The sequence below is a fragment of the Salvelinus sp. IW2-2015 genome, linkage group LG14, assembly GCF_002910315.2.
Source record: "Salvelinus sp. IW2-2015 linkage group LG14, ASM291031v2, whole genome shotgun sequence".
NCBI lineage: Eukaryota > Metazoa > Chordata > Actinopteri > Salmoniformes > Salmonidae > Salvelinus > Salvelinus sp. IW2-2015.
The window spans coordinates 5,856,484-5,879,352 of NC_036854.1; the positions used below are offsets into that span (position 1 = coordinate 5,856,484).

The 22,869-nt window shown below is 41.8% G+C and overlaps 1 protein-coding gene and 1 long non-coding RNA gene across 3 annotated transcripts; one reads left to right on the forward strand and one right to left on the reverse strand.

The window, feature by feature from the left end:
* Positions 1–911: 911 nt before the first annotated feature.
* Positions 912–19,700, forward strand: epm2a (EPM2A glucan phosphatase, laforin). Its single transcript, XM_024000964.2, has 4 exons — positions 912–1,403; positions 12,847–13,021; positions 18,044–18,288; positions 18,473–19,700. The coding sequence occupies exons 1-4, from the start codon at positions 1,157–1,159 to the stop codon at positions 18,754–18,756; spliced, it is 951 nt and encodes a 316-aa protein (XP_023856732.1). The 5' UTR covers positions 912–1,156; the 3' UTR covers positions 18,757–19,700.
* LOC139028643 (uncharacterized) lies at positions 2,748–3,626 on the reverse strand. Of its 2 annotated transcripts, none has more exons than XR_011480848.1 (3): positions 3,580–3,626; positions 3,409–3,482; positions 2,748–3,216 (listed from the first exon to the last, which is right to left on the reverse strand). It is a non-coding gene; the product is annotated as an uncharacterized lncRNA (long non-coding RNA). The 2 variants fall into 2 exon arrangements; XR_011480849.1 differs by having other exon boundaries at positions 3,175–3,262.
* Positions 19,701–22,869: the final 3,169 nt, after the last annotated feature.

A 22,869-nucleotide genomic window follows, 5' to 3' on the forward strand; every position in this document is an offset into this window, starting at 1 on the left:
ACTATCCTGGTTAAATTAAGTTGAACTGAACAGAGCAACTTTCTCTGTTGATGGCAGGGGTGTACTCGCTATCACGCCTCTAGTCAGGTCTCTGTAAACCAGCGTGGCTCTTTTTCTTCTAAAAGATGGCATCTGTAAAGAAAAACAAGACAATAACAACTAAGTTTGATTCATTCTAAATTAAGATATAATATTAATTACATTTAAATGATCTGATACATATGACACATATTTATCAACTGTATCATAATGCATGACTAGTGGAGTTACTTTGCTTAAATGCAATTATTTTCTTATTGGGAATCTAAAAGGCAGTTATGGGTAGGAAGTTGTGCTTCGCATGGACATTAAGTAGTCTGAAATGGCTCCAGACAGGTGATGACATCTTTTGGCTTCAACAAGCATGGTAAGCCGAAAAGACTGCTATGGTAAGCCGAAAAGACTGCTAATGCAAAATTGCAAATCCTTTTAAATTGATTATATATTCAGATCGAATTGCACTCAATAAATATTCTCCCCCACTATGGGTCATATTTGCGGGCTATCCAGAGGTAAACATGTATTTAAATCATTACATTAGCTTTGTAAATCATGTAGAATATCTTCTAGTTTTAGTTACACGTTTTAGTTGCAGCACAATAAAAATGATCGTTACCGCCACCAACGTATACGGGGGTGTAAAACAGCAGTGGTTGATGCTTTTTGTTTACTCGTAAAGTACGATATGAAACGTTGATTTGAACCTTCTGACCAACTAGTGTGTCAAGCGGCGCCCCACTGTCTGATTCATATCTCGTGATTTCTGATAATAGTTATCGATTATATCGACTGATTGGTTCTGTATGCGGTGCATGCACCTTTACATGACACAGCGCACCAAGGAAAATTGTCCTCACCCAGCCACTGTAGGTAGTCCCAGCTGGGGGGTTTTCAACCTAGGTTTATTTTTAGGGCAAATGAATATGATAGTCTGCCCAAAATTCAACGCAGTGGTAATGTCAAGTAAAGATAGCCTACACGTTGGAAACTATTGTACGCAATGGCATTGCTGTGCAGCCTTTATCGCAAAGGGAGTGAGCTATGAAAGCGTAATTTACCAGTAGGCTACTAAACCGCGACAATATTGTATCTCGTAGTGACCTTTTAATTTAGGGGGATGTTATACAGGTTCGGCGTCATTCTCACTCCGGAGTGCCCGGACGTAGAGGTGTTTGTGTTAGGGTCCCGTCCGGAGATGGGTCACTGGGACCCAAACAATGCGGTTCTGATGAAACGGACGCAGGTGGTTTTGTCCATGCGCGAACCTTGCCTCTGGATCGCCGACGTGCATCTGGCAGAACCGTGCCAAGAGAGCCTGTGGTTGAAGTTCATCAAACGAGTGGGGGGCAATTTCATCTGGGAAGGTATTATAAAATGAATAGTTACAATTTAGTCAGTGATTGGGTTTATAGCCAACAACTGTTTAAGATAATCGAATTACTTAGGCTACTGTAGGCCATACTCAATGCTGAACTATTTCCATCTGTTTCCATGCCATTTACCTAGACCGAGGTAAATTTTGTTTTATACTGGATATTTGCTGAATATTCGGTTCTCTCTCGTCAATAGCTATTGAACTAAGCTAGAGGGTAGCATACCTGCGGATATCATTGTAGCTCAGTCGGCTGCGAGACGATGTAGGGATGAAAATATTTTAGTTGTCCCTCAGATTATTTGGAAACTGTTGACTTTCTGCTTTGTATGCGTCAGCCTAAACCTACCCATTGTATTAAAAGTACATACATGTCGCATAATTCACACACAATCAGAATTCGCTGCTTCAACTTCAGTAGCCTCTTTCCTCCTAATGGACCGAGGTTAAGGCAGTTTCAGGTTGGATATTCGACGGATATTCGCCTGTAGTTTTCCTTACATCCACCAACAGCAGTTAGGGACCGTCAACATAGTGACAAATCAAACATTTCAAATTTCAATAGCTCTTTAACCATTACTCCTAAAACTTTCTAAACTGGTTCTAGCTAACCCGATGGCATAGACACACATTGCACACACTTTTTTGTCGATTTACATCTCGCACAATTTTTTATTATTTCCATTTTTGAATTTCAATACCTCATTGGTCATATGACCTAGTGACTTCAAACAAGGTTCATAATGTCCACTGACTACCCTTCTATATTGCACACCCTTTAGTTTGTCAATTTTCATCTCACAAGATTTTACATGAATTTTTCAAAATGTAAAATTTCAATAGCTCCTTGGTCATGTGATCTAGTGACTTCAAAAAATGTTCAGAATGTCCACTCAGTGGACCTACACATTGCACACCCTTTTGTTTGTCCATTTTCATCTCACAAGATTTTAAATACATTTTTCAAAATGCAAAATTTCAATAGCTCCTTGGTCATGTGACCTAATGACTTCAACCAAGGTTCAAAATGTCCACTGACTGCCCTTCTATATTGCACGCCCTTTAGTTTGTCAATTTTCATCTCACAAGATTTTACATACATTTTTCAAAATGTAAAATTTTAATAGCTCCTTGGTCATGTCAATTACAAACCTAAGAAGCATGCAGTGGATATACAGCCATATTGCATAACCTCTAGTCATGTATCTTCTATATTGTTGTACATTAATATTAGTTTGACAATTAGGGGGTTCAGTCCAGTGTTGTGTTTACCCTTTTCTTTAATATTTAACTATAATAATTGGTAGTTCTAAGTACTTATTTTCCCTGTTTTTTTATTTTTCCACCGTATTTAACAGGGCTACACAATAGGAGAGAAACAGATAATATCTCCTTTCGTTGTTAATATCAACCATAAAGGAAAAGGGCAAAGTACGAGTGTCATGTTATTAATTGTCCAAAGCAGGGATGGAGAGTGAGCTAGTGAAGTATGCTGCAGTGGGTTTGCTGGTCAATACATATACTGAACATGTAACCACAGTAATGGTGGCCAGTAAATAAATGAATAAAAATGTAATATTGACAAATTAAACAGAAATTGTAGATTTAGTCTTTTCCAACATGTCACCAGACACTTAACTTCAAATAAGTATGAAACATTTCACCGTGTTAACTTTCTCTTTATCCCTGGTTGATGTACATTTCAGAGCCTCTTCAGTGTGGATGGGGTATAGCATACATTTTCAACAACAAAGACTGAACTTCCAGTTTGTGTTCTTTACTCTGTTGAACTCTTGTCTTCATTCCTAGGCACAGCACATGGAACCACAGTTGGCATGCAAAACATTCAATCTAAAACAAAGCGTAACGCGTTAGAAATAATATCAATGCAGTATGACGAATGACGAATCAGCCATCCATTGTGTTATATCATAAATTGTCTTACATGCCGTCACTGTTGTCAAAAGATTATAAACATGTTAAATTAAATTACTAACCCAGTCAGTCTTTGGGCCACATCCAGGTTCTTTATCAGTGGCACACATGAAGCAGTTGTTGGCTTTGTTGAACTCTGAAATCATAGGCATGAACTGAACATATGGCTGTCCCACACTACTACATAAAAATAAAGAATTTACATTTACTTTGAATTAAATGTCATTACATACCAGCCATTTTTAGTATGTCCTCAGCCATTTCTTTTCGCAGTTGCTCCATGTGGTTTTTGAAGGTTCCATATCAATTTGGGAGGGGATGTTGGGGAAGTTCTGGGCCACTTCCTTGGCCATCTACACCAAACAATTAAATAGAGTTTTTGACCTAATTGTCACATAACAGCTAACCCATTCATTATTGAAAATATATCTATCAAACCTGCATTACAAAGACCCTGCAGCTGAAGGTGTGTTATTTCCCCTCCTTTCCACTTTATGTCCACCCAGTCGTCTTTTCCATGGCAGGATCTTCTCATTTCGAAGTATTTTTTTATTTTTATGTAAAAATAATGGAATTCTGATTAGTTATAGGCAAATGAATACACAGGCCAAATTTGTATGCTGTTTTCCTTATCACTATAATCTAGTAGTAATTTAGTAGTAGAGGTAATTTCCTTTATGCCCCATTCTACACACAGCCTAAATTATAGGCACTGACCCATTTACAGGACAGTAATAAAAGTAGCATATAGGATCCAACCCTATCACAGTGTGAATAAATGTAGAGGGTTTGTAGACTGTAAGAAAAAAATATTAAGTGACAGTTTCCTCAGTACATGCTTAAAGAAAGTCATATCACAGATGACAGTGCCCACCAAATCTATGACAACAGAGAATGAATTGTAAGCACCAAAGTGTTTGTCAAAATAATATTTTAAAATGTCAGTTGTTGAACATAATACTTCTATTTGCAATAGCAATTTATGATATATGCAGTTGAGGAATATTCCATGTACCAACACTACATGTAGGATGGACATAAGAAATTCCCACATACAGTATTTCTTATTTTTTTATTTCACATTTATTTAACCAGGTAAGCCAGTTGAGAACAAGTTCTCATTTACAACTGCGACCTGGCCAAGATAAAGCAAAGAGGTGGGACACAAACAACAACACAGAGTTACACATGGAATAAACAAACGTACAGTCAATAACACAATAGAAAAGTCTATATACAGTGTGTGCGCAAATGAAGTAAGATTAGGGAGGTGAGGCAATAAATAGGCCGTAGTTGCGAAATAATTACAATTTCGCAAATAAACACTGGAGTGATAGATGTGCAGAAGATGAATGTGCAAGTAGAGATACTGGGGTGCAAAGGAGCTAAATAACAATATGGGGATGAGGTAGTTGTATGGTCTATTTACAGATGGGCTATGTACAGGTGCAAGTATCTGTAAGCTGCTCTGATAGCTGATGCTTAAAGATAGTGAGGGAGATATGAGTCTCCAGCTTCAGTGATTTTTGTAATTCGTTCCAGTCATTGGCAGCAGAGAACTGGAAGGAAAGGCGGCCAAAAGAGGAATTGGCTTTGGGGGTGACCAGTGAAATATACCTGCTGGAGCGTGTGCTGCGGGTGGGTGCTGCTATGGTGACCAGTGAGCTGAGATAAGGCGGGGCTTTACCTAGCAAAGACATATAGATGACCTGGAGCCAGTGGGTTTGGCGACGAATATGAAGCGAGGGCCAGCCAACGAGAGCATGCAGGTCGCAGTGGTGGGTAGTATATGGGGCTTTGGTGACGAAACGGATGGCACTGTGATAGACTGCATCCAATTTGCTGAGTAGAGTGTTGGAGGCTATTTTGTAAATGACATCGCCGAAGTCAAGGATCTGTAGAATAGTCCGTTTTATGAGGATATGTTTGGCAGCATGAGTGAAGGATGCTTTGTTTGCGAAATAAAAAGCAGATTCTCAATTTAATTTTGTATTCTTCATATGAGTCTGGAAGGAGAGTTTACAGTCTAACCAGACACCTAGGTATTTGTAGTTGTCCACATATTCTAAGTCAGAACCATCCAGAGTAGTGATGCTAGTCGGGCGGGCAGGTGCGGGCAGCGATCAGTTGAAGAGCATGCATTTAGTTTTACTTGCATTTAAGAGCAGTTGGAGGCCACGAAAGGAGAGTTGTATGGCATTGTAGCTCATCTGGAGGTTAGTTAACGTAGTGTTCAAAGAAGGGCCAGAAGTATACAGAATGGTGTCATCTGCATAGAGGTGGATCAGAGAATCACCAGCCGCAAGAGCGACATCATTAATGTATACAGAGAAAAGAGTCGGCCTGAGAATTGAACCCTGTGGCACCCCCATAGAGACTGCCAGAGGTCCGGACAACAGGCCCTCCGATTTGACACACTGAACTCTATCTGAGAAGTAGTTGGTGAACCAGGCGAGGCAGTCATTTGAGAAACCAAGGTTGTTGAGTCTGCCGATAAGAATGCGGTGATTGACAGAGTCGAAAGCCTTGGCCAGGTCGATGAATACGGCTGCACAGTATTGTCTTTTGTCGATGGCGATTATAATATCTTTTAGGACCTTGAGCGTGGCTGAGGTGCACCCATGACCAGCTCGGAAACCAGATTGCATAACGGAGAAGGTACGGTGTGATTCGAAATGGTTGGTGATCTGTTTGTTAACTTGGCTTTCGAAGACCTTAGAAAGGCAGGGTAGGATAGATATAGGTCTGTAACAGTTTGGGTCTGGAGTGTCTCCCCCTTTGAAGAGGGGGATGATCGCGGCAGCTTTCCAATCTTTGGGAATCTCAGACGACACGAAAGAGAGGTTGAACAGGCTAGTAATAGGGGTTGCAACAATTGCGGTGGATAATTTTAGAAAGAGAAAGTACAGGTTGTCTAGACCAGCTGATTTGTAGGGGTCCAGATTTTGCAGCTCTTTCAGAACATCAGCTATCTGGATTTGGGTGAAGGAGAAATGGGGGAGGCTTGGCAAGTTGCTGTGGGGGGGTGCAGAGCTGTTGACCGGGTAGGGGTGGCCAGGTGGAAAGAAAGGCCAGCCGGAGAAAAATGCTTATTGAAATTATCGATAATCGTAGATTTATCAGTGGTGACAGTGTTTCCTAGTCTCAGTGCAGTGGGCAGCTGGGAGGAGGTATTCTTATTCTCCATGGACTTTAGTGTCCCAGAACTTTTTGGAGTTTGTGCTACAGGATGCAAATTTCTGTTTGAAAAAGCTAGCCTTTGCTTTCCTAACTGCCTGTGTATTTTGGTTCCTAACTTCCCTGAAAAGTTGCATAGCGCGGGGGCTATTCGATGCTAATGCAGTAAGGCACAGGATGTTTTTGTGCTGGTCGAGGGCAGTCAGGTCTGGAGGGAACCAAGGGCTATATCTGTTCCTGGTTCTACATTTTTTGGAATTGGGCATGCTTATTTAAGATGGTGAGGAAAGCACTTTTAAAGAATAACCAGTCATCCTCTACTGACGGAATGAGGTCAATATCTTTCCAGGATACCCGGGCCAGGTCGATTAGAAAGGCCTGCTCGTTGAAGTGTTTTAGAGAGCGTTTGACTGTGATGAGGGGTGGTCGTTTGACCGCGGACCCATTACGGATGCAGGCAATGAGGCAGTGGTTGCTGAGATTCTGGTTGAAGACAGCAGAGGTGTATTTAGAGGACAGGTTGGTCAGGATGATATCTATGAGGGTGCCCGAGTTTACGGATTTGTGGTTGTACCTGGTAGGTTCCGTGATAATTTGTGTGAGATTGAGGGCATCTAGCTTAGATTGTAGGACGATCGGGGTGTTAAGCATATCCCAGTTTAGGTCACCTAACAGAACAAACTCTGAAGATAAATGGGGGGCAAGTAATTCACTAATGGTGTCCAGGGCGCAGCTGGGGGCTGAGGGGGGTCTATAACAAGTGGCAACAGTGAGAGACTTATTTCTGGAAAGGTGGATTTTTAAAAGTAGAAGCTCGAACTGTTTGGGCACAGACCTGGATAGTATGACAGAACTCTGCAGGCTGTCTCTGCAGTAGATTGCAACTCCACTCCTTTGGCAATTCTGTCTTGTCGGAAAATGTATACACATACATAGAGGCATTTTTCAGCTATGATTTTACCACTCAGAATCTAGAATGGATATGACAATGGGGCCAGCACAGGATGTAATACACCCTTACAAAAATCTACTTTTTGATCTTATTGACCACTTATCTGGTCAACTGCTACTGTGTGTCAAGAAAAGAGCCCCAATTAGGGGTTAGTGTACTCCAGTAAAAAAGGGCTGGTTTAGATTAAAAACTATTGCCATGTGTCCCCATTCATAGGGGCATGAGAGACTAGTCAGTGGTAGAATTGAGTTGGCACTTTATTGGCCCAAACACCCACAAGGTTGAGGTTACTCATGGACAGTAATTAGTATTATTATTTTTTTGCATTGATGCATTGTGTCTTCTAACTGTCCAAGAATAGGATCCAAAGTGTTAGGAAATATTTGTTCCCATAAATACAAAGGAGGATGTCTCTCCTCATACCTCTGGCGCTTTAGTCAGACTGCCAGACTGTGCACAACAGAGCCAATCAGGAGAGAATACATACAGGTCAAGGGTGCCAATTGAAAGTCAAGGGGTGTGTCTGTGCCTTTTGGATTACTCTCTCTTTACAGAGAACCCCTGTGGTTCAAGTCAAGAGCTACCCTTCCCTTTTCAGTCTGCTCTGCGCATGTCTGAAAGTGACAGAGCCAGCAGCCAAGAGTGTTTTTCACAGTATGTCCTAAAAAATTATTACACTTATGAATGTATGTAAAAGGTATTAGATCCAGTACAATGGAATAACTAAGACCTGAATTTGAATGCAGCGTCTTAAGATTCCTCCTCTTTCTCTTTCAACCAAAAACACTTGGCCTGGTGGTTCATGCAGATACTGGGGAAGCAATATAGAAATGTATTGATCCCTTAAATGATTTTACTATTAAATGACCCATATCACAACCCTCATACCTCTTCACAAAAATGTACCTAAATCAATTTTGGAAAAAGGATTTTACTCACAAAAGACGTAGGAATTTATTTTTCCAGTTAGAAATAGTAGGCCATGCATCAAATAACTATTTATCAGAAAAACGAACCCTCAAATGCACTATTGCATTTTGTAAGTTGTCTGCAGGTGGCTTGTTGTGAATGCACTCAAATATCAAGGCATTATCAGGTTATGTAAACTGCGTTCTAATACTCAACGTAGAAGGATTTGTCCTAATGTACAGTATATGAAAGTGATGCTATGAAAAGCATTCTTTCACCTTATCAAGCTCACTCTGACTGACAAACCACTGCCTATTACTGTGATTAAAAAGAGCATATGAAACAGTGTTTTTCATGAGGCCTCCCTGTGCGCCTTCCTTTAAGCACCTCTGTTCGAACACCTCTCCTGTCCTTGATCCATACCACATACAGCCATTCGCGGATCTTTTCAGTGTCCATGTGAAAGATAGTTATTGCGAGGCTGGAACGTTTGTTAACTTTAAAAAAAAATGTTTAACACCCGTGTAAAATGAAGGCCTGCAAAGCTTACAGATTTAAGTCTAACAGCATGAGATGAAAGTAGACAAACATCAGAGTGTGCGATATGAAGGTATAGTCAGTGGACATTCTGAACCTTGTTTGAGGTAGGTCACATGACCAAGGAGCTATTGAAATTTTACATTTTGAAAAATACATGTAAAATCTTGTGAGATGAAAATGGACAAACTAAAGGGTGTGCAATATAGAAGGGTAAGTCAGTGGACATTCTGAACCTTGGTTGAAGTCATTAGGTCACATGACCAAGGAGCTATTGACATTTGAATGTAAAACAAGTTTGTACTTTCATCTAGGAATACAAAATGCTAATCACATTTCCACGTGTTTATTAGCTTTGGAAAGCGAATGAATGTCCAAATCATGAAAATAAGACCTGTGCAATGTTGTGCGCAATTATTCCAACATCATGACACTTATTTGGAGACTGTGGCTCAAGTGGTTTGAAAACGTGAATATCCTTCGAATATCCAACTTGAAACTGTCTTTACCTCGGTTCCGAATTGGGGGTGCGAGTTCAAGTGTGCCTATGTGTGGTCTCATTGAAATAGAGTAGGCTACCTACATGGGCAGGCAATCACGTGGCAATTAACTTAAATATGAAATGAACTACAATATTTAAATATGTAAATACATATTGACAATAGAAAGAAGTGGTGGGCGCTCAACCAACGTGAGTTGAAGTGCAATCAAAAAGGAAATGGTACAATGCTTTTTCATTTTCAATAACTATTGATTACCTATTTGTCTCTGCCTGCAAATTGTCCTCCTAAAAGGTAGGCTATATCCTATATGCAAAACATAGCAAGTATCGCTGTCGTCATTCTTGCTGCTTCTTGTTCAGTAGCCATACCTGCCAGATCAGGTGTGCATGTGGTCTCAATTAAATAGAGTAGGCTATAGCCTATACATGGGTGCAGATGCAAGGGGCAGTTGTCTTTCCAAGAAAATGTACTCCCTAAATATGACTAGGCTATAGTTTACTACATTGCCTGAAAATAAATATTGATCACCCATATTTCTCTGTCTGAAATTTGTTCCACTACTAAAAGGTAGGCTATAAAAATAGCTCAAGAGAGTGCAAGTCTTTCCAACTCTGCTCTCTTCAAACTACATCTAGTATATTGGCTGATATAGCCCAGTAATGCAAACAGCCTAATATACAGCGCATTCCGAGAGTATTCAGACCCCTTGACTTGCTCCACATTTTGTTATGTTACAGCCTTATTCTAAAATTGATTAAATTGATGAGGGAAAAAACAATCTATACACAATACCCTATAAATGACAAAGCAAAAATAGTTTTTTTGAATTTTTTGCAAATGTATTAAACATAAAAAACGTATCACATTTACATAAATATTCAGACCCTTTACTCAGTACTTTGTTGAAGCACCTTTGGCAGCAATTACAGCCTTGTGTCTTGGGTATGACGCTACAAGCTTGGCACAACCGGATATAGGGGAGTTTCTCCCATTTGTCGCTGAAGATCCTCTAAAGCGCTGCCAGGTTGGATGGGGAGTGTCGCTCCACAGCTATTTTCATGTTTCTCCAGAGATATTTCATCAGGTTCAAGTCCGGGCTCTGGCTGGGCCAGTCAAGGACATTCAGAGACTTGTCCCGAAGCCACTCATGCGTTGTCTTGGCTGTGTGCTTCGGGTTGTTGTCCTGTAGGTGAACTTTCTCCCCAGTCTGAGGTTCTGAGCACTCTGGAGCAAGTTTTAATCGAGGATCTCTCTGTACTTTGCTCCGTTCATCCTGCCCTCAATCCTGACTAGTCTCCCAGTCCCTGCCGCTGAAGAACATCCCCAAAGCATAATGTTGCTAGCACCGTGCTTCACCATAGGGATGGTGCCAGGTTTCCTCCCGATGTGACGCTTGGCATTCAGGCCAAAGAGTTCAATCTTGGTTTCATCAGACCAGAGAATTTTGTTTCTCATTGTCTGAGTGCCTTTTGGCAAACTCCAAGCGGGCTGTCATGTGCATTTTACTGAAGAGCGGCTTCCATCTGGCCACTCTACCATAAAGGCCTGATTGGTGGAGTGCAGCAGAGATGGCTTTCCTCCCTGAAGGTTTTCCCTTCTCCACGGAAGAACTCTGGAGCTCTGTCAGTCTGACCATCGGGTACTTGGTCACCTCCCTGACCAAGGCCCTTCTCTCCCGATTGCTCAGTTTGGCCGGGTGGTCAGCTCTAAGAAGAGTCTTGGTAGTTCCAAACTTTTTTCATTGAAAAATGACGGAGACCACTGTGTTCTTGGGGACCTAAAATGCAGCAGACATTTTTTGGTGCCCTTTCCCAGATCTGTGCCTCGACACGATCCTGTCTCGGAGCTCTACGGACAATTTCTTCGACCTCATGGCAGCACAGACCTCTAAACCAAGCCTGCAATGACTATGAAGATGGCATATTCTGAAACAGGAGTGGATGCAGAACAATCCACACGGAAAAATATATAATAGTAATAACAATAATAATAATTATAATTATATTTTGGATTTCAATCTTCAATACATAAAGTGTGCCAGGACTATGACAATTATATATTCTGAATCAGGGAAGGTTGGAGAAAAATCCAAGGCTTTTATTGTTGTTTAAATTTCGATATATATATATATATATATATATATATTGTTGCTTGTTTATTACAACAGAAAAAAATCTCCATCCTTCCCTGATTCAGAATAATTTTCATAGTCATGGAATGCTTTGTGTAAGACCTATTGAAGATTGAAATCAAAATCAGTACCATTCAATTTACAGTACCATTCAAAAGTTTGGACACACCCACTCATTCAAGGGTTTTTCTTTATTTGTACTATTTTCTACATTGTAGAATAATAGTGAAGATATCAAAACTATGAAATAACACATATGGAATCATGTAGTAACCAAAAAAGTGTTAAACAAATTCTTCAAAGTATCCAATGTAATTTTCTTTTACCAAGTTATTGCCTAGATGACTACAAGTTCAGTATGAATTATTCTGCCTCTTTCATCTGTAATAAGCCATTTAACCACTTGATGGTGGCAAAGGCACATCTTTGAATTGCACAGGCTCAGGGGGTTGGCACTTTTTGACAGAAAGGGCGGCGCACGGTGATTATAGCATGCTTGTCCCATTACCACATTAATGAATACCAGGACGGAAGGAACGTCTTACAATGGCCCACCAAATTGCAATATCTCGTCCATCATTCCCTGCAATCTCACTCATCTGCTGTATCTTCTTTAAATAAATATGTTTTGGGGCGGTATTTTGAAGTTTTGTTGAAAGATAGATTAGAATATGAGATGGATGAGAGGGACAGTTCAGAAAGTGAGTGGGGGATCTAACCGTTGCAGCACTACCAGTAGATCAGCCCCCGGCACCTGCTATATCTTCTTGATAAAGATACACATGTGAATGGTTTCCATGAAGCCTAGCTCGAAGTCCTCTAGGCCTATTTGCAAATGATTGGATTAACAGTGAATAGGACTAATAACTTCATGAATAACTTTTTTTATAAGCTTACTTGAAGGGCTATTACAGTACCTACCAGCACACATCACCTTAAAGTGAGAAGAGAATTTACACCGCCCAAAATCTGTCTTCGTGATACAAGCCTGTTTTTGTATAGAGGTCTATTCTATGAGAGTGTCGAATTACATTAGGTTTATTTGATCGAATAGAAGTTTCGTAATGTTAAGCTGTTACAAATGTACTAATATAAGTTGATGCACGTGGTATTCTGGCAACTTTGAGAAAAACAACTTAGTTGTGCCTGTTCACACAGGTATCTGACCTCTCATTGGCTAGAATGGTCCCACCTGATCTCGACCTTGTTAGAGCGGTCACTGGCTATCTTGTCAATATAATAGATCATCTTTGCCTTTAATACAAACATGCTTTATTTGCTTTATTCCCAGGCAACGGTTCCCACCACGACAGATGTTGTGTGTACGACCAGAGCAACCTGGTGGACGGGGTGTACTGCCACCCTATTGGCCACTGGATCGAGGAGACAGGTCATACGGACGAGATGAAGCACACGACTGACTTCTACTTTGGTGTGGCCGGCCAGCAGGCCATGCATTTCAACAGGTAACATAATACCTGACCCCATTGTCTTCCCACAGGTGGCATGACTCCTTTGCAACGCTCATGAGTGTTTGAGGTTGTCTGTAGCCATCCCACGTGCGAGAGAGAGTTGGCTATTTGCATTATTCAAATAATCAGTTTCCTCCTTCTTTTCTTTGAGGCATCAGTGGATAGCTGTGCCTCCAAGCAAACACTAGAGACAGACTTGTATCCTAGTGAGTTTAACTACAGCACCCCTTCCCCCAGTAATGAAATGAGACGGTTGTTGTAAGTTATTGTTTGCCTGCCTTTTGTGATGTGAAAACTGGTGTGTACATAATTTGATAATGCTGTAAAAGTTAATGAGTTCCCCTGAGGGGTTGTGTTTCCCTGGTAAGTGGGACAGCTTTTTTAATGGAGCTCTCTTCCACATTCTGCCAATTTAAGTTGCCCCTTTCAAAACAAAATAGCTTCTTTCAATAAGATGTAGATTTTATTTTGTCTTGGTATTATTTTGTCTTGGAATAATTTATGACTATTAACTTAATGTTCCCAAAAATGTGCTCCCTGTAACTTCAGTGCAGTAACTGCCAAAATAAAGGAAACACGTTGTAAATGAGTTATACAAACTATATTGAAAGCAGGTGCTTCACACACGTGTGGTTCCTGAGTTAATTAAGCAATTAATATCCCATCATGCTTAGGGACATGTATAAAAATGCCCAGTTGCCCATTATTTTAGCTACCATGGCTAGAAGAAGAGATCTCAGTGACTTTGAGAGGAGTCTCAGAGGATCATAGGGGGTTTAAAGGGTGTGTGTGTCTCAGTCACCAGATCTCAGCCCTATTGAACACTTATGGGAGATTCTGGAGCGGTGCTTGAGACAGCGTTTTCCACCACCATCAACAAAACACCAAATTATGGAATTTCTTGTTGAAGAATGGTGTTGCATCCCTTCAATAGAGTTCAAGACACTTGTAGAATCTATGCCAAGGCGCACTGAAGCTATTCTGGCAGCTTATGGTGCCCCAACACCCTATTAAGTACCCCAAGGCTCAATCCTAGGCCCCACTCTCTTCTCAATTTACATCAACAACATAGCTCAGGCAGTAGGAAGCTCTCTCATCCATTTATATGCAGATGATAGTATTATACTCAGCTGGCTCCTCCCTAGATTTTGTGTTAAACTCTCTACAACAAATCTTTCTTAGTGACCAACAAGCTTTCTCTACCCTTAACCTTGTTCTGAACACCTCCAAAACAAAGGTCATGTGGTTTGGTAAGAAGAATGCCCCTCTCCCCACAGGTGTGATTACTACCTCTGAGGGTTTAGAGCTCAAGTTAGTCACCTCATACAAGTACTTGGGAGTATGGCTAGACGGTGCACTGTCCTTCTCTCAGCACATATCAAAGCTGCAGGCTGAAGTTAAATCTAGACTTGGTTTCCTCTATCGTAATCGCTCCTCTTTCACCCCAGCTGCCAAACTAACCCTGATTCAGATGACCATCCTACTCATGCTAGATTATGGAGATCAGCAGGTAAGGGTACTCTCGAGCGGCTAGATGTTCTTTACCACTCGGCCATCAGATTTTCCACCAATGCTCCTTATAGGACATATCACTGCACTCTATACTCTATACTCCTCATCTCTGTATAGATGGTCATCTCTGTATACCCGTCGCAAGACTCACTGGTTAATGCTTATTTATAAAACCCTCTTAGGTCTCACTCCCCCCTATCTGAGATATCTACTGCAGTTCTCATCCTCCACATATAACACCCGTTCTGCCAGTCACATTCTGTTAAAGGTCCTCAAAAGCACACACATCCCTGGGTCGCTCCTCTTTTCAGTTCGCTGCAGCTAGCGACTGGAACGAGCTGCAACAAACACTCAAAACTGGACAGTTTTATCTCAATCTCTTCATTCAAAGACTCAATCATGGACACTAACTGACAGTTGTGGCTGCTTTGTGTGATGCCTTGTTGTCTCTACCTTCTTGCCCTTTGTGCTGTTGTCTGTGCCCAATAATGTTTCTACCATGTTTTGTGCTGCTACCATGTTGTTTTGCTACCGTGTTGTTGTCATGTTGTGTTGCTACCATGCTGTGTTGTCATGTGTTGCTGCCTTGCTATGTTGTTGTCTTAGGTCTCTCTTTATGTAGTGTTGTGTTGTGTTGTCTCTCTTGTTGTGATGTGTGTTTTGTCCTATATTTATATGTTATTTATTTTTTATTTTTAATCCCAACCCCTGTCCCCGCAGGAGGTCTTTTGCCTTTTGGTAGGCCGTCATTATAAATAAGAATTTGTTCTTAACTGACTTACCTAGTTAAATAATGGTTAAAATAAAAATAAATAAAAATTTAAGACACTTTGTTGATGTTTCCTTTATTTTGTCAGTTACCTGTATTTATCCTGAGGTGAATGGCTCCTCCCACCACATCCTCATGTCATGAGTGTGATGCTTCACCCTCTTCAATCTCCAAGCAGCGACAGCCAGCCATGATTACTCTCCTCCTTCCTTTTTAAGCTTTGCTCTCTCACACACCATTTTAATTACTATGGGAACTGGGTTTTGTAAGGCACTCAGCAATTAATTCAGTGGGACAACGCATTCAAGGGCTTTTCAGAAGTTAAACCATTAGTGGTTGTATCGCATCAACCCCATGACCTTCTCTTTTCACTTGTTGGAGAGATGGGGAGGTCAATATTTAGTTATGTCCTCTGGGCACCTCATAGATAGCTCATTTCGTTAACGATAGCTCGCCAAATCCATTAGAGTAACGAAAGATTAAAAGTGTTAAAGACCTTAAATAGATTGTTGTAAAGAGGAGGGCAAAGCCTAGGGGAGGTCACTGATAATAATCCTTTCCAATGTGACAGCCAGACTGTCACCATCATTTATTTTCTTATTTTTGTTCCCTCCTTCTCTTCACAAACTGTGAGAGAGATGGCGAGTCATTTCATTTGGCTGTGTCATAACAATTCAGTGGCACGTTGAACTAAATTAAGTAATTTACTAACAGCAGATTGAGAGGTTGTATTCAATGTAGTCATTCAATGTTCTGATTGGAAATAGAGTTGAGCAGTACATTTTTGTGCTGGATGTGTGGTTCTTTGACTTTGATAATTATGGGTGAAAGAGAAAGGGGGATACCTAGTCAGTTGTCCAACTGAATGTATTCGACTGAAATGTGTCTTCTGCATTTAACCCAACCCCTCTGAATACGGGCAATAGGAAAAAGTGGGGTGAAATAAATGACAAAGACCCATTACAGTAGAAAATACGCACACACACATTTGCCCTCTTTGCTCAGGTAACACACACACCCTGCGCTGAGCTGCAGGACACAGCGGAAATTAGCCTGGTCCCCCTGAAGCTCTGGACACACACCTTGCATGAAAATGAGAGAGAGGGTGGCCACTGGCTAGGTCCAGCTGGCTTTAATTTGTCATTTGTGGCCCATGACCTTACAAGATCTTGTCAAGGACCTCTGTGCTGCAGGAGGCAAATTAGCTTTTTAAATGAGAATTCCAGGCTGGTATCAGTGTAGCCACTGGTATCATATACACCTCATTCTCTAATACATGTATCATTGTTTATCTGAAAGAGAGGTTCATGCACTTTACAGGAGCAATGTCTGCTATGCATTGATCAGAGGTGACTCCCAATGACTTTACTGTTGTCTTGCTAATGAAATTCAAACATGTTTGTACAGTTGGGCTATTTCAATAGTTTAGATATGTTTGTTTCTGTTGTAATCTTCTGTTTACTGCCATGCCAGGGCTGGCCAAGTTTACCCAGTGGGATAGAATATGATCTCACACCAGCCCACACCTTCATCTGTACCAAATGGGCCAGTTAAGCCTTTAAACCATGTTTTAAAGCTGATTCACAGTGAGGAGAACACGAAAACCTACTGTAGATGCTACTAAATACAAAACTACACACTTGGGATTTTTTAGAGAAATTTACACTGTACCCTTGTGTTGAATCAATATGCCCATTTCTATGAGAGATGTGAATCACTATATTCCACTGGATTTTAGCAGAACTGAATAGAGTTTCCGGATGTAGAGAGAGGCTTTCTTAGAAAAACAACCAGCTCTAAATCTAATGTGGAGGCAAAACTTCCTGAATAATCCCCATTGAGCTCTTAATCAAATCAGCAGCATCTGTCTTTGAGTGCCACAGCCCTGGTTTTCCATTAAAACCCAGAGGTCTGTGGGCACCAGCCACCAGCTGCTGGCTCAACTAGAGCCATCCCTGTGATGTCATCAGAGACGAAAGAGGAAGCGAGACACCTCACTCAGTTTTTTTCTGGTTCAATAAAAGTCAATGAACTAAGTAGACCAGACCAGCTGCTATTGCATTGGTGTCTATGGGAGGCACACCCAGTTAAGTAGACCAGAACTGACTTTTTCTTTCAATGGTTAACGGCCTGTGTGAACTATCTTCATTTATCCACCATCTTTGGTGTCACTCGAGGACATCACTCTGTGAAGCTGTCCATGCTTTTATGTGTCACCTCCTCCCACTGACTGTTGATTTGAAGCATGCTAATGAGCTCTAAATGGAGTCTGGCTGAGAGTGACAGGGCACAAAATGAAGGGAGGAGGTCAGGGGACAAAAACAGCTGGGGAAAATGACAGGAGAGGGACAGAGCGATGAGATGAAGGACAGAGATCGCTTTTCCGAGAAGTGGGGAATTTTTGTATCTTTTGTGTGGAGAAAGAAATTTGATGAGCGAAAACAGCTTTAGATCACTTGCCTGTGGTCTGTCTGGGAGAGTTTCTAAAAAATTCATTCAACCCCATAAACCCCACTCCATCAACCCCACTCCCTCAACCACATCAACCCTATCAACCCCACTCCCTCATCAACCCCACTCCCTCAACCACATCAACTCAATCAACCCCACTCCCTCAACTCCTGTGCCCCTATCTGCTACCAGGGTCCTTCACCGGGTATGGCTGAGCATCAAGCCAACTCTGTCACCCCCTCTTTGTCTCCCTCACCCCACTGTTCCCTCTGCTCGTTTTCCAGAGTCCTGCCCCGGGTGTTTCTGGGTAGCTGCCCTCGCCAGGTGGAGCATGTGACCCTCAAGCTGAAGGAAGAGCTGGGTGTTACCGCAGTGATGAACTTTCAGACGGAGGGGGATATGGTCAACAACTCGTCCGGCTGCCGCCGCGACCCCGGGCAAGAAATGACCCCAGAGACCATGATGCACCTGTACAGGGACTGTGGCCTAGCGTACGTGTGGATCCCAACACCAGACATGAGCACTGAAGGTGAGGAAGGAGAGGGGGGTCTGGGGTAGGTTCAGGACTGCAACTGTGTCTCTCCAGGAGTGAAGTAGACAGTCATGAAGCCCTCATTTATGGATCCTTGTATGGATCTGGGAAATGTCCAGGATTAGTAAAGAATAGTCAGAAAGCCCTCCTCTGACATATCTTTGTATGTCGCCCCCTGCAGGCCGGACTAGGGTGCTTCCCCAGGCTGTCTTCCTGCTGCACGGTCTCCTGGAGAACGGTCACACGGTCTACGTTCACTGTAACGCTGGCGTTGGGCGCTCCACCGCAGCCGTGTGCGGTCTTCTCATGTACGTCCTGGGCTGGAGCAAGAGGAAGGTGCAGTACTTTGTCACAGCCAGGAGGGCGGCGGTGTACATCGACGAGGAGGCACTGGTAAATGCCCAGGAGGACTTCATGCAGAAGTTTGGACGCCTGCGCACCTCTGTTTGCTACCCGCAAACATGAGGGTAGAGCCCCCTGTGGTGTGGAGTGTTGCTGCCTAGCTGTGCATGGCTGTCTGCCAGTCTGCCATAGAGACAGTGGAGAAAATATGTTTAGTTGAAGTACTGCATTAATCATCTGTACACCCGGCATGATTTGTGCGGAAGATGCCAGAAGGTGAAATAACTTAAGTGAATATCAACCTCTGCACTGATTTGATCCAATGCAAATGACCAGTTTAGTTGAATGGCTGTCATAAACTGGCCAATGACGAGGAACACGGAGGGAATTCTACTAGCTGCTGCCAACAGGTTCAGAAAGCTATTAATACTTCTCATTGTGATGTGTTTGTTTTGTAGCTTTGGGGTTGTTTTTCATTTATTTATTGAAGGTATTATTTCTAATTGTGTCGTGAAAAGGCAGTTGAGTCCAGAACATTGTCTGTAGATTTCTGTTGTTGTCTGCTGGGGTTTTAGAAGGACCTTTTGTTCAACCCTTGTTTTTATTAATCAATGAACAGAGCTGACATTTCAAAAAGGCACCTTGAAGCTGTTGTGGTGACTGCAGAGCTGCTAATGGAATACTTATGACTGACTGAGGCTTGTAGCTCCTGCAGGATCCAGCCTGAGTTGCGGATCCAGACAACAGTAAATATAAACTGGGTCAGGCACAAAGTCGGTGGCAAGGTGAGAATTTCACTGTCATGAGGGTGAGTTTAGGAAAGAAGAGAAATATAAACTGCTCCTCTTTTGCTCTCAGCCTATCTTCTCTCTACATTATACTCCTCAGTAAGAAGGGATTACTGCTGTGTCACCTCCGCTACCTTCTGAGAGAAATTGTGTATTTTCATAGTCAATGGTGGCTCCCTGCAGATACAAATGATGGTTGCTTTTGTTATGTATAAGCCTTAATGCTGCTGCAAATAGGAAAATGTAATTTCCTGCAAAATAAAAATAAATAAAAAGCCAGCCTGCACTCTCTCTCTCTCCCTCTCCGTCTGAAGGAAGAGGCTGCTGCCAGAGGAAGAATAAGACTCCTCCAAACTTCTTTTTAGAAGTCATATTTGTTTACATATCCGAACAATGCAATATTATTCAGGTCCTTATGTGTAAGTAACAAAACAACATTTCCTCCAGACCACTTCTAATGCATGCATAATAAGAACTGAGTTCATGTGGAGACTCGCCTCTCTGTGGCCAACTTCAAAGGAGCTGAGAGTGCTGGATAGGTTTGAAGCAGCCAACTTTCTCCCATGATGCCGCCACGGGCGGAATGTTGTTGTTTACCCATAATGCTCTGTGGTACAGAATGTTATTTTACTGAGTGGTTACTTGGTGCCCAGAACGCACAAACAACAGAGGTGCGTTGAGTTTGTTTGGACATTTTCTACGTTGCAGAACGGTTTGTATTGAACAACACGTTTTCCCAAAATGTTTTTTGGACGTTCTTGAACAGACTTTGAGGTATGTTTCTTCCCGTTTGGTGGGTCTGGCGAGATGTGGCTTGAAGCAATGAGTGGTGTATTAAATGGGCAGTGGCCATGCTGTCAGTGTTCCACAACCCAACCCATCCCCGTTTTTCAACTGGTTGTTCCATACAGCATCGCTTTCATTCAATTGAACATTCCAGAACTTAAAAACATACTGAATGCAGCCCAGGTGACCCTACCTAGACCATACCTTACCCATACCAAGCTATACAGTAAAACCTTAGACCAGTTGTTATAGAGCCATAAAGCATCGCTACTGTAGTGGTCAGAAGTGTGTGTGAGTGAGAACGAGAGCAAAGAGAAACATTTAGAATTTAAAAAGCTGTGTGTGTTTGTGAGGGGAGAGCCAAGAGAAACATTTAGAATTTAAAAAGCTGTGTGTGTTTGTGAGGGCGAGAGCCAAGAGAAACATTTAGAATTTAAAAAGCTGTGTGTGTTTGTGAGGGCGAAAGCCAAGAGAAACATTTAGAATTTAAAAAGCTGTGTGTGTTTGTGAGGGCGAGAGACAGCGTGGAGCAAATCATAGTAATGCTTTCGTGAAATTTAATCCATAAATAGCTTAAATTAAGAGTTTGTGTTTATCTTGTTTCTGTTGCCTGTTCTAGGCAGTTGTCCCTGGCAGCTATCAGCATGTATTTATTATTTCTGCATTAATTTATGTGATTTAATCCATAACACCGATCCATTCTTCTAATTCGCCTTCCAAATGATTTAGTGGTGGAGCCGCAGTGAAGATGGATCCTTTCCTGTTCGCGCTCCAGTAAAATGTTATTAAATCAAATTCAAGACGGAAAACACCCACTGGGTCAAATACACAGTTTATGGACCAATCAAACCCTCCAGCAGCGTTTACGGGGGCTTGGTGATATTTCCTAGGCGGGAGGGTAAGATAGAGGGTTGAAATTGACCTTTATTCTCAACGATAGCCCAAGGGAATCTTATGCATTTATATCACAACCATTAACATTTATAGGATGATCATGTTTATATTTCAATTTTGATCATTGGTCAAAATAGAACAAAACTTTTTCTTAAATGTGTCTACAGCAGAGGTTCGCAATCCTGGTCCTAGGAACGCAAAGGGGTGCACATTTTTGTTTTTACCCTGCACTACACACTTGATTCAAATAATCCAAGCCTGATGATGAGTTGATGATTTGAATCAGGTGTGTACTGCTATCGCAAAAACGTGCACCCCTTTGGGTCCCCAGGACCAGGATTGAGAACCACTGGTCTAACAGGGTTGCATTTCTCAGACAGAACACAGACTGTGTTCAAAGTCGACGATAATATTGTCATGTATCTTTAAATAGCCTAAATGTCATGTGAAACAAAACAACTTTGTCATCGACCGATGGTCTCAGAAAAACAAAAGTCTGTAGCACGGTTTGTAGTTTCGTGGCAGGCAAATTTATACAAATATATATGCCTTCACAGTAGGTCTATTTAAATTAAGGACTTCTCATCCCATGACAATTTCAATTTCACAAATTATATATCCATAGAATCATAACTACTTGGCCAGCGGATAGGCCTAGGCTATACAGTCATTACCTGCTGGTGAAGTATTCATTTCTTTCAAGCTGTAGACCGACCAGCAAATCAGAAAACTAATTCGCCTGAGGGGAACCACATTGCCTGTGTGTGAAAGGAAGGTACAGCCAGCCACTAACTTCAATGGCTCAGCAGCCCATAGTTTAACTTCTTATCTCATTCTTTCACCCTCTAGTCCTCAGTCCTTGTGAGATTGACAGGCAGACTAAATACAAGATGGATTTCAAAGGTTTTCTGTGACAAATCAATGATCTCTTAACCCACCAAATGAACATAATAGGCTATATGTCACACAGCAATGGTATAAGGTGCTGCCATACTATGAAACGTGAATGTTTCTTTCTAATTTTAACCTCAGTCTGACTTTAAGGAGAAAGGTATATTTTGTTGACGGGCATTTGGGTCATTTCAGCTGGGTAGTATGAGCTTTTCACAATCGTCTCATTCATCTTTCACTGGGCTCTTCTAGCTTGCGTCTGTCTTCTGTGGGACAGTCATTCATCATCACGAGAGGTAGAGCTTTCGTACCTGCAATGGCTCTTCCTTGCCTGTCGCTCAAAAAGCCATCCATGTTATATATTTATCACATTAACTTCTGGACTCCTGTATCGATTATAAAGCGGTCTTATTGCTTCAGTGATCCCACATGTATGTCCTAAGGTGTGTGTTTGGAGAGCGGTGTTGTGGTGACCAACCTGGTCTCATTTTGTATTATTCTGTACGTAAATCTGAGACACTCCATTTAGTGTGATATGTTACGTTTCATATGGTTACATAAGACAGATGGTTACTTAAGGCAAAAACGAAATTGGGGTGGGTGGTTGACCGTATAATGCGAACGTCTGGCAACCCAAAGGTTGCAAGTTCGAATCTCATCACAGAGATTAGAACTTTAGTGAACTTTAATGAGTCCGACGCGAAGGATGTACTATTTCTCTGAGACCAAATCCCTGTCATTCACGCGAAGAAAAGATGGAGGTACAGGGGGCGGAGATCGGGGTGCCTTGTGAGAATTTGTCGGCGAGTGAGTAACCCGCCTCTACCATCTGTTCTATTGGCCAACGTGCAATCACTGGAGAATAAACTGGATGAGC